General features: G+C 53.5%; 1 protein-coding gene across 3 annotated transcripts in view; it reads left to right on the top strand.

Annotated features, from left to right (window-relative positions):
* The first annotated feature begins 2,885 nt into the window (after positions 1-2,885).
* The window catches only part of SBNO2 (strawberry notch homolog 2), a 46,598-nt gene continuing 35,954 nt past the window's right edge, over positions 2,886-13,529 (top strand). For 2 of the 3 annotated variants that reach the window (XM_066205803.1, XM_066205800.1), the window contains exons 1-3: positions 2,886-2,977; positions 9,428-9,653; positions 10,926-11,005. In XM_066205803.1, coding sequence (XP_066061900.1) covers positions 9,534-9,653; positions 10,926-11,005 — 200 coding nt within the window. In that variant the 5' untranslated portion in view covers positions 2,886-2,977; positions 9,428-9,533. Of the gene's footprint in view, positions 2,978-6,777; positions 6,885-9,427; positions 9,654-10,925; positions 11,006-13,529 lie in introns of those variants that run through there. The other variant, XM_066205801.1, reaches the window with a different exon arrangement.

The following is a 13,529-nucleotide window of genomic DNA, read 5'->3' as shown; positions in this document are numbered from 1 at the left end:
TCCTTTCCACGAGAGCCGTTGGCACTACACGGATCCCAAAGCACAGGTGGGAGAACTCTGAGCCTGTTTTTGGGGGCCTGAGCAGGGTCAGAGCCCCCTGGGTACCCAAAGGGTCAGAGCACAGCGACACTCCAGGGCTGGTTTGATGAAGGAATTTGAGCCTTTGAAGGGTCGCGAGGAGGTTCCAAGGGCTCTGATGTGGGGGTGCAGAGGAGGGGGCTGCCATGCCGAGCTCTCCACTCCTGCTAGCACCGCCTTTCCCTCCTCCCTCAACGCCTTCTGTCACGACAGCGCCTGGCCCCGGGTGATTTAGTTCAGTCTTGGCACCGAGTCCAAAGTGCTGAAACCCATCCCCCAAATTCTGGTAAGTGCTGTGCATCCCCTTCCCGAGGTGTTCCCAGCAGTGGGAGGGCAGGATCGGTTGGAGAAGCTCTGCACTCTGCTCCCTGCCCATCCCACTGCCTGTTCCTGCTTCCTCTTCCAGCAGGGTGGCAGAACAGTCCCCCCTGAAAGGCAAAATCCCACTCGACCATCCAGGAATGGGCCACTGGAGGGGAGCAAGCCAGGGGCTCACACAGGCTGTCCACATGAACGCCCGAGCACCCCAGCACCGTCTCCCGTGGGGGCTGTGTGTGCATCAGGCAAAGCCAGAGGCTTTTGGGCTTTCCCAAATATTTGCACCAGCGTTGTCCCCTCCAGTGGGGAGGTCACAAGCCGGGGGAACTGAGACTTGCCAAGCTCATGACACATGGGGCACTGCAGGAGCACAGCCCTCGCTGTCCCCTCACTCTCCACAGCCCCACAGCCTGGCCGAGGGGGCACAGAAGGGTCTGTCTGGACACGGGATGGTTTTGTGGGACCCTGGTACCTCAGCACGCCCATGCCAGGTCCCATCCCTGCCCCTGCACAACCCAGCGCTGCCAGGACCCTGCACGGGGCAGGGTCTGTGCCCTGGCTGCCTCTTCCCGCAGCTCCAGGGGCACAGGGCCAGCTGGCGGCTCCGCACCCCTCACCCCACGGAAAGTCAGGGGATTTCCAGGCTCTGGGAAAAAAAACAGGAACTGGCAGCAGGCGACAGCAGCCAGGCGCACCCTGATGTGGAGCTGCTCTGCTGTGGAGCCCATGGGATGAGGGCCCCAAAATTCCCGTCTTTGTCCCCATTTCCTGAGACTGGGTGTCTCACAGGGAGCAGCTGCCTGGCAAGGGCTGTTCCTGGAGAAGCCAGGCTATTTTCCAGGGACGTTGCTCCTGTACAGGGGCAAAGAGACCAGGACACAACTCAGCTGTGTCCCCACACCTCCCACCAGTGCAGGCACAGGACAGCCCCAGCGCTCCCAGTCCAGCACCACTTTTGCTTCACCCCCAACTTGGGGTTTCCTGTGTGAATTGGAATCCAGGCTGGGATGGGAGGAGGAGGAGATCCTGGTAAGGGAAATCTGGGTTTGGTGGTTCTGAGAGGAGGCTGGTTCGGTGCTGGACGGATCCCTGTGTGTTCTCCCACTGTATTTACATATTTGTATTTGTCTAACACCAAATAAAGAGCTGGGGGGGAGGGGGTTAAAAGAAGAATCCCTGTAAGAAGGATATGTTGGAAAGTATGACAGGATTGCCTTGATTAATTACTGTGTGCAAATGAATGAAGCCTGGGAGTGGCAGGATTAGCAGGGGGAGAATGGGACTGAACCCCACATGGGTGTTACAGATCTTCCTGGTCTCCCTTTTGCCTCTGGCATGAACCCAGTATTCCCAAGAACCCAGTGTTAATGTGGTTCCCATCTGCCAGCACTTCCCTTCTTGGGGATAAATTGGTTCCCTATGGCTGCTGCTGTGCTGGTGTAAAAACAGACCCATCTGGGAGGCTTTTGTGAGACCCCTCAGGATTTTATTCCTGTCCTGGGACTGCAAAGGTGGCATGAATCCAATGCAAGCAATGGGAAATTAAAAATATTAAAAGGCCAGTATGAGGAAAATGAGTGAGGAGCCCAGGGTGGCCAGAGCAGAATATTCTCCAGCCCTGTCATGCATTTAATTCCTACAGCAGGACTCTTGGTGTGGCAGTAGGCAGAATCCTTGGAAGCTGCTCAGGGTTTGAGTGTTTCCAGCTCTCCTGTGTCCTCTGTGGCTTGAGCTGCTGCCCGGTCCTGCAGGGAGGAAAAGTGAGGAATTTCCTTTCCTTTCGAGAGGAAAAGGACTGGACAGACTCCACTTGGGCTGCGGGCAGGTGCTGACAGTGTGCACAGCCAAGGCTGCTCCAGGACTTTGGTTTGCCTCTCATCCCGGTATGGATGGATGGATGGATGGATGGATGGATGGATGGATGGATGGATGGATGGATGTGGGACGCAAGGCAGTCACTCTGGATCCACACCGGTGCAAAGGCTGCAGGAACGGGCCGTGCCGGGAGCCACAGGAGCCCCCCGGGAGCCCCCGGGCCGGGTGTGGGCCAGAACCCGCCGCTCCGGGGGCAGCGCCCGCTCCTGAACGGGGGCGAGGGGCCGGCGGGGGAGAGGCGACCCCGGGGGCTCCCTCTTCCTCAGGGGTTCCTTCGGCCCCGGGCCTTTGCCGGTCTCCGGAGTCGCGGGTCTCGCCGCCCGTTCATCACCCGGGGCCGCCCTGGCGGCTCCCAGCGAGACAGGGTTCCGAGCCCTGCCTCTCCTGCTTCCCGCTACGCGGCCTGGCCCGGTTACTCCGGGCCCGGTTCTCCCGTTGCCCCCGCCCGCGGTTCTCCCGTTCCCCCGGTGCCCACTCTCCCCCGGGCCGGTTCTCTCGTTCCCCCGGTGCCCACTCTCCCCCGGGCCAGTTCCCCCGGTGCCCACTCCCGGTTCTCTCCCGGTGCCACCGCCCCTTTCCCCGGAAGCTCCGTGCCCCTCCAAACATGGCGGACCCGGAAGCGAGGCCAGGCGGCGGCGGCCGGGCGGGAGCCTGAGCCCCGGAGTCCCCGGGACCCCTCGGCACCGCCCGCGACCCCCGGACACAGGTAAGGGCCGTCCGCTCGCTCTCCCCGGGCCCCGCGGCTTCCTCCCTCCCGCACCGATCCCTCCGTGGGCGGGGGGCCGCGGGCCCGCTCGGGCCGGGCTGAGGGGTTCGGTGGGGACGCGGCCCCCGGCCGGGACTGTCCCGGGAGCGGTCGGTCGGTGCCGTGAGGAGCCCGGGGGCTGCGGGGCTCGGGCCGGGCCGGGAGCAGCCTGTGGAGACGGCAGTGCCGGCCCCGCTTCCCCCGCGCTTTAGCCGCCCGTGTCTCCCACGCGTGTCCGTCCCGCGTGTGGAGCGGGGCCGGGGGGGCTCGGCGGGCACCGCTCGGGGCTGTGCCGGCACCGGCACCGCCTGTCTGCATCGGACAGAGCCGGAGGTACTGCGGAGCCCCTGTAACCGCGATCCCAGCAAAGCCCAGACCCCTCCAGGGACAGGGAATTGCCCCGGCACAGCCGGGGTGGCCACAGCCAGAGAACCCTCGTGTTTCTGACTCCCTCTTCAGCTGCTTTTCCACGGGGCTCTGTGAAATCTGCACAGCGATCACAGAATCGTGGAAGGTTTGGGTTGGAAGGACCTCAAAGCTCATTCAGTTTCACCCCCTGCCATGGGCAGGGACACCTTCCACTACCCCAGGTTGCTCCAAGCCCCATCCAACCTGGCCTTGGACACTTCCAGGGATCCAGGGGCAGCCACAGCTTCTCTGGGCACCCTGTGCCAGAGCCTCACCATCCTTACAGAGAAGGATTTCCTAATATCTGATCCAAACTTCCTCTCTGTCAGTGTGGAGCCATGAATCCATCGTGCACCGAGCTCCTGCTGTGGTGCAGCCGGTACTGGCCCAATTCAGAGCCACTGGAGGCTTCACCTTATTAAACACTAGTGCCAGGTCTAAAACTCCTCAGAGTAACCATAAATTCCAGTGTAAGGACTGTGGCTCCCCCTTAGCAGGCTCAATTTACAGCGAAAATGAGACGGGGCTGGGCAGGGCAGGTCCTGCAGGTTCAGCACTGGCATCCCAAAGCCGGGATCCAAACCCCCAGAGGGTTTTCTGGTCTGTGCACTGGCCCTGGGGTGAGTCTGGAGGGCAGGAGGGTGTTGGCTGTGATCAGCTGTGCCTCTCTGGGGCTCTTCCTGCTGCACATCATCCTCCTGTCGTTGGACCATTGAGCTTGCCCTGAAGCATGCGGGAATGGCTGAACCGAGAGCAGCTGGTGGTGGGAATGTTTAAGTGGAAAATGATGTGCTAATACTCTTGCTGGTGGGTTGGGAGTGCTGTGTGTGTCCCGTGCAGCACTACCAGGTTTTCCAGAGCTCCATGAGCTGCCAGCTGGAGCCTTTGGAAGCCTGAGCTCTGTTATCTCTGTCAAAAGCTCTTTACATGATGGGGGTCTGTTTGTTGGATGTTTACACCCTCATTTTCCTAAAATAAGCCTGTACCTGTCTCGTTCAAACGTTGCTGGGATGTCTCTGCACAGGAACAAACCACGCTGTGACTTGTCACTTTGAGAGTCTGGATCCTTCAGGAAGGCCTTTCAGGCCTAATTGGGAGGGCTGTACTCCCCTGAGACATTTTTCTTTTTAAAACTTAAAACACTTAAGTCTCTTTTGGTTACTCGATCGAGGTCTGCACAAGTGTGGGTGTGATCAAGGTGAACACACGCCTCTCAGGGAGCAGGTGCACGTTGAGTCTGCCTTAAGGCTGCCCTGATCTGTAGGGAAGTTGGCTTTGATGTCCTGAAGTGGTTTTACCGCAGTGAGTGGCTGCGTGTGAAACAGAACGTTGGGACCTGCCCAGGTCCAGAGGGTTTCTGCCAAGTCTCTCTTGGGAGAGAAACTGGGGGGAAAGTGTAAAGAATTTGGGACCTGCATTTTCTCGGCTTCTGACCTTGCTTAGCCAAGTTCTTTGTGGAAGGGGAGCAGGCCCTATGCTTCCAGTGCCCTGCTCAGGCTCTGCCCCATGGCGAGGAGTGTCCAAACCCCTGTTTTTGGGAATATTCCATGCACTAGTGTCTGAGCCACTGCCTCAGCCCTAGCTCTGCCTTGCAGGGATGTGTTTGTGGTTTGGGAATGTTGGTTGGTGCTGGACGTGTGAGGCTGATGCTGGGTGGATTTGCAGAGGAACATGTTGAGTTCCTTGGCAGAGCGTGAGTGGTGTCTTGGGAGGTGTTTTTGCCCTGTCCAGAAATAGTCCCGTGTGTTCTCCCAGGTGGAAAAGAGGGGACAGGTGGAATCTACCCGTGGAGGGCAGTTAGTATTTTCTCCTAAAGGGAACTTTTCCCTCCAAAAAGCTGTATTTGATTGGTTTTCCCCTGTATGGTCTGAATGTCAGATAAGGAGCAACAAGTACTGCTTGAAGGATCAAGCCTTTCCTTTTCCCTGTAGAAACTGCTGTCCTTGGAGGGCAGGTTTGTTCTTTTGCCTGCACTGCCACAGCTCTTGCAAGAATCTCTGGAACAATCCAGATTTTTCTTCCCTTTCCTTACACTCTAATTCCCACAGTTAATCAGTGGCATGGATTGTTCCATGCTGCAGCTCTGCATTGACTTGTGGTGTCCAGGTGATGCCAGGATTTACCCTGGAGCCTGGCAGTGCCGTGCCCAGCTCCGGGGCTGCAGTGCTTGTGTCCCGGGAGCCTTTTCCATGCTCAAAGCATTCAGGAGATCAGGGTGGCTCAAAGTACTGATTTAGGATGCCCTGAAGTGATTTCGTTTCATCACCCATAATACGCGTTTTCCGCTCTGGTGTTCTCCTTTGTTTTGGTGACGGGACTGAGTCCTATTCCCATCTGCTTGTTTGGTCTAAACTTCCCAAAAATACATCAAGGAGAAGCATGAAAGAGGAACTTGAAGGTGCCCGGGTGCTTGAGATGTAAAGCTGGGTGTTCAGAGTTCCGTAGTGCTGAGTTCCCATTTCTCTGGGGTTGTTACATCCTGACTGTGTCCTGCAGAAATCCCTCCAGCTGCAGCTCCGGTGGGTGCCCGTGCTGGGGGCTCATGACTGGGTGGAGCAAGAGTCCCAAGGTGTCCCCACCTCAGCTCCCTGGGGGTGCGCAGGGTGAGGGGAACTGATCCCTGAGCAGGAGGAAGAACAGGATCACATTCCCAAGGTGTTTCTGTTGTTCCCAGCGCGTGGTAATTCGTGATCGGCAGGTTTAGCTCCGGCTGCTCCAGGCATGTCTGTGGGCTCCTGGCTGTCTTCCTTTAACGAAGGCAATTTAAAATACACCAGCGAAGGCTAGAACACGACAGGAGGAAGTGCTGGCTGCATTTACTGGCTTGTTTTCACCTCTCCTGGTCTCAGTTAGCAGTGATCCGAGCCCTCCCTCCCGGCTCTGTCCATCCTGGTTACGGCACAGCAGTTCTTTGTGTGTTCTCAATTGGAATTTTCCTGCTGGAGTGCTGGTCTGAGAAATGCCTAAAAAGCTCAAGCTGTTAAAAGCTGAAAGTTGTGCTCTGTAACCTCTAGACATGATGAATTCCAGAGGAATTCCAGGCTGGAGCTGCTTCTTAGTCCCTGTGCTGAGAGCAAACCTTTAAGCAAACTGGAATATTGAAACCGTTCTGGAGCTCAGTGATAGGATGGAATCACTCAGGGACTTCGTCATCCTGTGCAGGGAACTGCTTTCACTTTCAAACCTGGGCTGCCCGGCCAGGAAGGAAAATGTCCGGTGGGATTTTTAGCGTCGTGCCCTCCCTCTGGACCTGGGGGATCGCTGCTCTTCCATAGCGCTGCTGCAAGAAAACGTGACTGAAGTGACTGAAGTTGGGAACGGTCCCTGTGTGCTGCTGCTGGTGCTGTGGGCTGGCCTTTCCTCTCCCAGCCCTCTCCCAACACGAGTGCTGGGACCGGGAGCCTCGTCTCCGAGGATTTGCCGTAACAGCGGAAGCTGCTGCTTGGTCGGAGTAGGTTTGGTAAGAGAAGTGGTGGAAAAACACTTTAAAAGTTTGCTGTAGCAGTTCCCTCGCGTGTGTGGGCCTCTGTGTTATCAGTGTTTGCTGTCACAGCAGCAGGATGGGATGTGGAAGTGGAAGCACTTTGGAACTTGCTGATTTTTATGGTTTTCTGTGATGTGGCTGCCTGCAGGATGGCGGGATAGGCACAAACTGGGGGCTGTTCCCACTTCCCTGTTCTCGTGCCGGGTGTTGTCCTGCTGTCCTCAGGCTCACGCAAGTCTCTGACTCTGGATTTAGTGAGTTTTTTTATTAGGTTTTTCCTTGGAATTTGGGAGTGTAAGCTGGACAGCAGCCCCTGGCACTGGAGCGTGAGCTCAGGGTGAGAGCTGGGCCAGCCTCCACGATCATCACCAGGAGCTTTTGTTTTGCAGCACAAAGATTTGGCAGGTGCAGGTTGGATTTTGGGGTGTCCAGCAAGTGCTGGTGCCATTCTCCTGGGGTAAGGAGTTCCCTCAGCATCCTCCAGGACTGAGGCGTGGCTGTAGAGTGGTCTCTTGCTGCCCCCCCGTTCTTAATGCTTGGATGTGTTTTGCACTTGCACTGCAGCCCCCCACAAACCAAGGCCCAAAGTGTTCCAGCTTTCTTGCTAAGCAGTTTTCCTTCGTTTTGCCGGTGGGGTGTGATCTGTTGTGCAGTTTTCCTAAGGAATTGGCACTGCTTTAGAGGCAACCTCTGCTCTGCAGGGTCCACCAGTGAGACCTGGGGCTGTGAGACACAAGCTAACGCAGAACAGGCATGGAGGGATACTGATATTGATTTTACCCTTCCTAAGTTCCTTTGGATATGTAAGTAAAGCTGTATATTTGCTATGGCTCTTACGGGAAGCACTGCTGTTGATTTCCTCTCAAAAGGTGTTGCAAGTAGGGGAAAGAAAAAAAAAAAGAAAAGCAGCAAAACCCCTGAAATCTGGTGTGAGGAAGAGTCATAGGGTTTTGTTGACACCAGAGCAGTTCGTGACATTGACCCTGAGATCAGCAAATCTCATCCCTGCTTGGGTGCAGCTGAGTAGGAATTGAAGGGAATCTTTGCAAAATAGAGAAGGAAGATCTTCTCCCTACAAAAAAAAAAAAAAAAAAAAAAAAAAAAAAAAAAATCATCCAACCAATCCCTTTGGGAGCTCTATACAGCATTCCATAGGTGGGATGTGAATGTTGAACTCTGCTTTTCACGCAGAAGGTCCTTGGCACCTGAGGGCTTTGCCTGTGACTCCACCACGGGATCGGTGTCCAGGCTCGGGGGTCCTGGCTGGGGGGTCCTGGCTGGTCCCTGTGGGCTCTGCAGTCCCCACAGGAGCCCTGCCCAGAGAGCACTGCTGGCACAGCTGTGGCACCACAGGAAGGCAGAAAGAGTCGCTTTAATTTCGCTTTCCGTTGCAAATGCCGCAGTCATTTTGTCCACCGCAAGGTCACTTTTATTTTTGAAGGGCCTCGGAGTCAGAAATGGCTTTTCAAAAATATTCCTTGTAGCAAATAGTGTCTCCTGAATGATCAGAGGTGGCTCTTTTAAATTACAGCTTTGGTCTGTGCTCTGGAGGTGTTGTGTGTGGCTGGGTTGCTCCATCCAAAGGTTTTGGCCACTTTGATTTACTCTGCTTCTGGGGAGGGTCAGGGAAGGAAGGAAGGAGCTAAGAAAGCTTTGGTGGAAGTAAAGACATCACGGATGCTTTTCTCTGCTCCTCTGGTTGTATAGGGTGCTTTCACCATCTCTTTTTTATTTTAATCCATTAAATCCAGTTGGAAATTGGTTTCCTGTGGGATTATGGAGAATTAGAAGAAAATCAATCAGTTTGGAGGTTTTGACTGAGAAGCTGCACTGGAGACTGGGTGTTACTGTGGGGTTAATCCTGCCAGGACAATGCTCCTGCATTGGATCCCCTTTTGCTGGCAAAAGGGGAAGTGCCAGAAGCTGATAAATTCAGGAATTTGTGGCATTAATACTATTAATTTCAAATGAGTGACAAAGTATTGTTAGGTTTGACTGGTGTGGGAAAGGTCTTGGTGCACAGAAACATCTGCCTTGGAACTGGGGAGACCCCAGTGTGCCACTGGGGGGGAGGAGATAAGGGTTCACTGCTGGCTCAGCGGTATCCCACCTCCAGAGCCTATTTTCGGGAAAACAGGCAGTTTGGGGGAGTTGATTACCATGAGTTCACACATGAGTGCAGAGTCTTCTTGTACATTAGATAAACAAATTCCTCAGGCTGAGTCCCGCTGTGTGCAGCGACCCAGGTGATCTTAGGGACCTGCGGGGCTCCTGCGGTGTGAAAGGCAGGAGAGGTGTGTTCCAGTTCCACCCTGGGTGAATTCCAGGTGTGGTGGTAATGGAGAGCTCTGTTTCCCATAAAACCCTCTCTCTTCTAAAGAGGCAGCAGCATTTCACAGGCTGGTGGCTGTTTGCTCATCTCTCAGCTATGTTTAAGCTTACAAGTGGTTTTTTTTTGTTGTTTTTTTTTTTCCCCCACCTCCCCTTTCACAAAACCTAAACGTGCCTTTCTTTCCCAGCCCAGGACATGGTGCAGGGTGAAGAGCACAGATAAAGACGCTCCCACCACTCACTCCACAGCCTGTTCCACCCTCCTGAGGACTCCATGAGGCAGGACACGGGCTGATGCCCTCAGCTCACCCCACCATGGATGGGGGGAACAGCTTCCCACAGCACCAGCAGCCGGGCGATGCCGTCCACAGCGTCCCCGGCCTCCGCTCCCAGCTCGCCGTGCCGGACATGGAGGTGAGGCCCTGCAGGTCCTGGGGACGGGGAGGCTGTGCCCAGGAGGGGTCTGGGCAGAGCAGTCTGGCCTGGTAGATCCTGGGAGTCCTGGTCTGTGTTTACAGCAGCGATTTCCAGACTTCCCAGGCAGCTGTGCAGGATCGGTCGGTGGGGTTGAGGTTGAAGTGAGGAGGGAAAAGCAGGGCTGTGATTAAAACAAAGCCTCTCTGAAAGCTGCTGGGTGCCAGCTCCTTAAGGAAGGACTGAAGAGATGGAGAGAATCTGCTCAGGATTGCTACCCCAGCACATCTCTACCAGACGTGTGAATCTGTGCCTGGGTCCAGCTGTCCTTGTTTCCAGAGCAGCAGAGATAAATAAGTTTTATTTGTCCTGATATAGCTGCTGAAACCAGATCAGGTCCCTGATGCATTTGTCCAACAGGGCAAAAAGCAAACCCTGCCCCAAAATAGCAGATGTGTTCCTGGAGATTTCTCTTTCTGTTTCAAACTCTGGAATGTGTCACATGCATGGACAGAGAGGTTCAAGTGAGGCCCAAGTTCCTGTTGCTTCAAGTACAAGGTTTCATTGCTTTGGGCATGCAAAAAAAAAAAGATTAAAGGCTTTTGTGGAGCTGAGTAAGGAGATGCTGTGTTCTCTCCCTGATTTTATTGGTATGGGCTGAGCTAAGAGCTTCCCGTTAATTGGAGGCTGTTCAGGGAAGTGGGAAGACAAAAGGCACAGAAGGACATTTTGGATGTGACCTCTGCCAGCCAGTTTCAAGTTAGTGGGTTGGTGCTGACATCCCACAGAGATTGAATCATAGAATCATGGAATCACTGAGGAAAAGACCTTCAAGGTCATCAAGTTCAATCTGTGACTGATCCCCACCTTGTCACCACACCACAGCATTGAGTGCCATGTCCAGTCCTTCCCTGGACACCTCCAGGGATGGGGACTCCACCACCTCCCTGGGCAGCCCCTGCCAATGCCTGACCACCCATTCCACAAAGAAATTCCTCCTGATGTCCAACCTGAACATCACTTGGCACAGCTGGATGCCATTTCCTCTTGTCCCTTCAGAGTGTCCTGTGAGAGGGCTGGGGAAGGGCTGGGGACAGTTGTAGGGGAATAGGTTCCAAAGCTGAAACTGGAGTCCTGCTCGAGAGATGAGGAGCCACCTCTGCCTCTGGGAAGCACCGAGGGAGGGAAGCCATGGGCCTGCCCCCAGATCTGCAGCCCCAGGTAACAGTTCCAAGCCTCTGCTGCTCTAACTGTTGTGCTTTCTGCTTGCAGAATTCCATGCTGGCCGCGGACTCGTGGAGTAGCTGCTACTCAGTCTCTTTCCCAACCTCGTCTTTCCCAAGTGAAAACCAGTGAGTGCTGTTCTCCTTTGTCTAATCCCCTCTGCTCTTGTACACCCCATGATTCAACTGTTTCTTTACTGATTTCCATGTTTACTTTATTTCATGATCTGATGGGGAAATAATTGCATCACTCGCTGATCTTGTGGCATTTCAGACACTGCTGCAGCTTGGAAACAGGAGCAAACAGTTTTTTGTTTTTAAAAATAAGAAAAAACCTTTGTTTTCTTGTAAACCTTTGTGCTGCAGTAAGGGAGGAGCAGCCTTGGTTTAGCCTGGATTTGTAACACTAATGGAATTCTTGACAGATCTGACTGAGCAAACACACTGGGCAGTCTCCAGCTTTGCACAGATGTGGAGGAAGGTGTTACCTGTACCAGGTGTCAGGTTTTGGGTGAAGTTAAAATCCTTTTCCATGTCACTGCAAGTGACTGATACTACATGTCTGTACTGAAAAATATTGTTTTCTGTTTTCCCTCTTTACAATGAAACTTCACCCTGGACCACAAGGTGGGATATGACAAATGTTTGGACTACATAAAGTGTCTTGTGCCATCACTGAGTGACTTGGGTGGGGACTCTGGTGGGGCTGGGGTTTTGAAGGCTGATCCATGACTTCTTTGGTCTCTGTGAATCCAGGGAGTTGCACGGATACACAGGATGTGTTCTTTATCTAGGTCAGAGTTGGGAGGAAGGACAATTGAAAGAAGCAGAATTTGGCATCCTGAGCTAACAACTGTCTTCAAGGTGCCTGGAATTGAACTGGGGATTTAATGTAGCCTCCCTCCTAAAGGGATTTTGGCATCTTCATGGAGGGATCCTTCCCTGTGAGGGTGTGAGTTCCAGGCAGGTGGGAGCAGTGAGGATCAACCCCTCTGTCAGGGGGATGAGGGGACTCATGGCCACGGCAGGAGCTGCCCAGCAGCATGGGGTGGATGGACAGGGCAGTTCCCCATGAGAGGGTACCAGAAACTGCCCCACAGGTGCTGAGGGAGCTGGGCTGTGCCAGCTCCTCCCCACAGGAGAACAGGAGATTTCTCAGATCCATTCAAGCCCTTTGCTCTCGGCCAGCCTGGCTGATTGGAAGGGGCTGTGCTTTTTGAGCAGGATTCCTGTAAATTACACGTTGTGAATCCTCCGGAGAGCTATAACAGAATTTCTGTTTTGCTGCATTGAACCACAAGATTAGATTGTGTTTATCTATTGTGTTGGGGTCTTTTTTTTTTTTTTTTTTTTTTTTTTCTCTCTTGACCATTTGTTCTGGTTTTGCCCCTCACTCTCTTCCTGTTCGGTGCCGCTCGTATCAGCGCTGCCGGGAACAGCCCGATCCTGCAAGGACATGCCTGTGTCTGACACAAACCTGGACTCGCTGCCTTAGCTTGAGTTACTTCTGGAAATGAGGCCCATTGTAGTAATGATTTGCTAGGGAATGATTTAACCAAGGCTACACCTTTAGCTTCCTATTCTTCATACCCTAGGAGCTCTAAAAATCACCTTTCAGGTGAGATTTTCTGTATCTGCATTTCACATTAAAAAAAAAAAAAAGTCTGTGCTTTTTGTATTTGAAAATGGCACTGACACTGTTTTGGGTGGATTTAGAGTGAGGGGGTTACAGGTAGGAATCCTGGAAGGAATGGAAACATTGAAAAGTGGGATTTTAAAGGCAGTTGTAATTTTACCCCATGCTGTAACATGGAAAAACGCAGCTGGCATTAGAGGTGGTGCACGTTTTTCTTCGGAATCCTTGCAGAGAAATCTCATTTGCAAGTGGCTGTGTTTGGACAGGGCTTATTCTCATAGCAACACCTTTATCCTGAAGCAGGTTTTTCCTGTTTCCTTTCAGGAGTTCACTTTCATGCTAGGGAATTTCTTTAGAAGACCCCCAAATGTGGCCTCTTGCGTTCAGATTTTCTTAACCTGACAAATGTCAACAGTGTATTAAACCTCCCTGAAAGAACCAGGGAGGTTCAGGGCTCTGAAGAGCAGCAGGTCAGCTCTTTTCTGAGGAAATTATCCCTGCAGAGCTCAGCTTCCCTTGCTGCTGGAGGCTCGGCACATTCCTGGCTGGGGGGGATCTGGGGCAGTCCAGTTGTGCTGTTGGATGAGGTGTCACACAGCTGCAGCAAAGCTTTGTCCCCATTTTCCAAAACACACGACCCCTTTTCTTGCTGTTTTTATGCCCTTTTCCACGTCTGTATGGAGCATTGCTTGCTGAAATAGTAAAGGAGGCTCTGAAAAACATGGATTGGTGTCTGATGAAGAAGGAAAGTGCCGGGCTGGTGCTGAGGCAGCCCGTGGCCTCTCAGCTCTCCCTGATCTTCCACTGGCTTAAGATGTGAAGTTTGTGTCTCTGAGTGGAGGACAGAGGATGGAGCCTGACCAAAACACACATGGAGGTCTCGGAGAAATGGCACTGTGGGCCCACTAGGGCTTTGGATGCATTGAGTCACAGATGAGCAGCTGGAATGCAGCGGGATTGCAACGGAGCATTCCTTTTCGGGCAGCTGGTGCGATTAAACCAGCATAAATTTCTTTT

The sequence above is a fragment of the Chamaea fasciata genome, unplaced genomic scaffold (genome assembly GCF_029207755.1).
Source record: "Chamaea fasciata isolate MVZ Bird 193981 ecotype frontalis unplaced genomic scaffold, bChaFas1.0.hap1 SCAF_28, whole genome shotgun sequence".
NCBI lineage: Eukaryota > Metazoa > Chordata > Aves > Passeriformes > Sylviidae > Chamaea > Chamaea fasciata.
The sequence above is the reverse complement of the archived record's forward strand: the minus strand, read 5'-3'. Positions and strand labels throughout refer to the sequence as shown.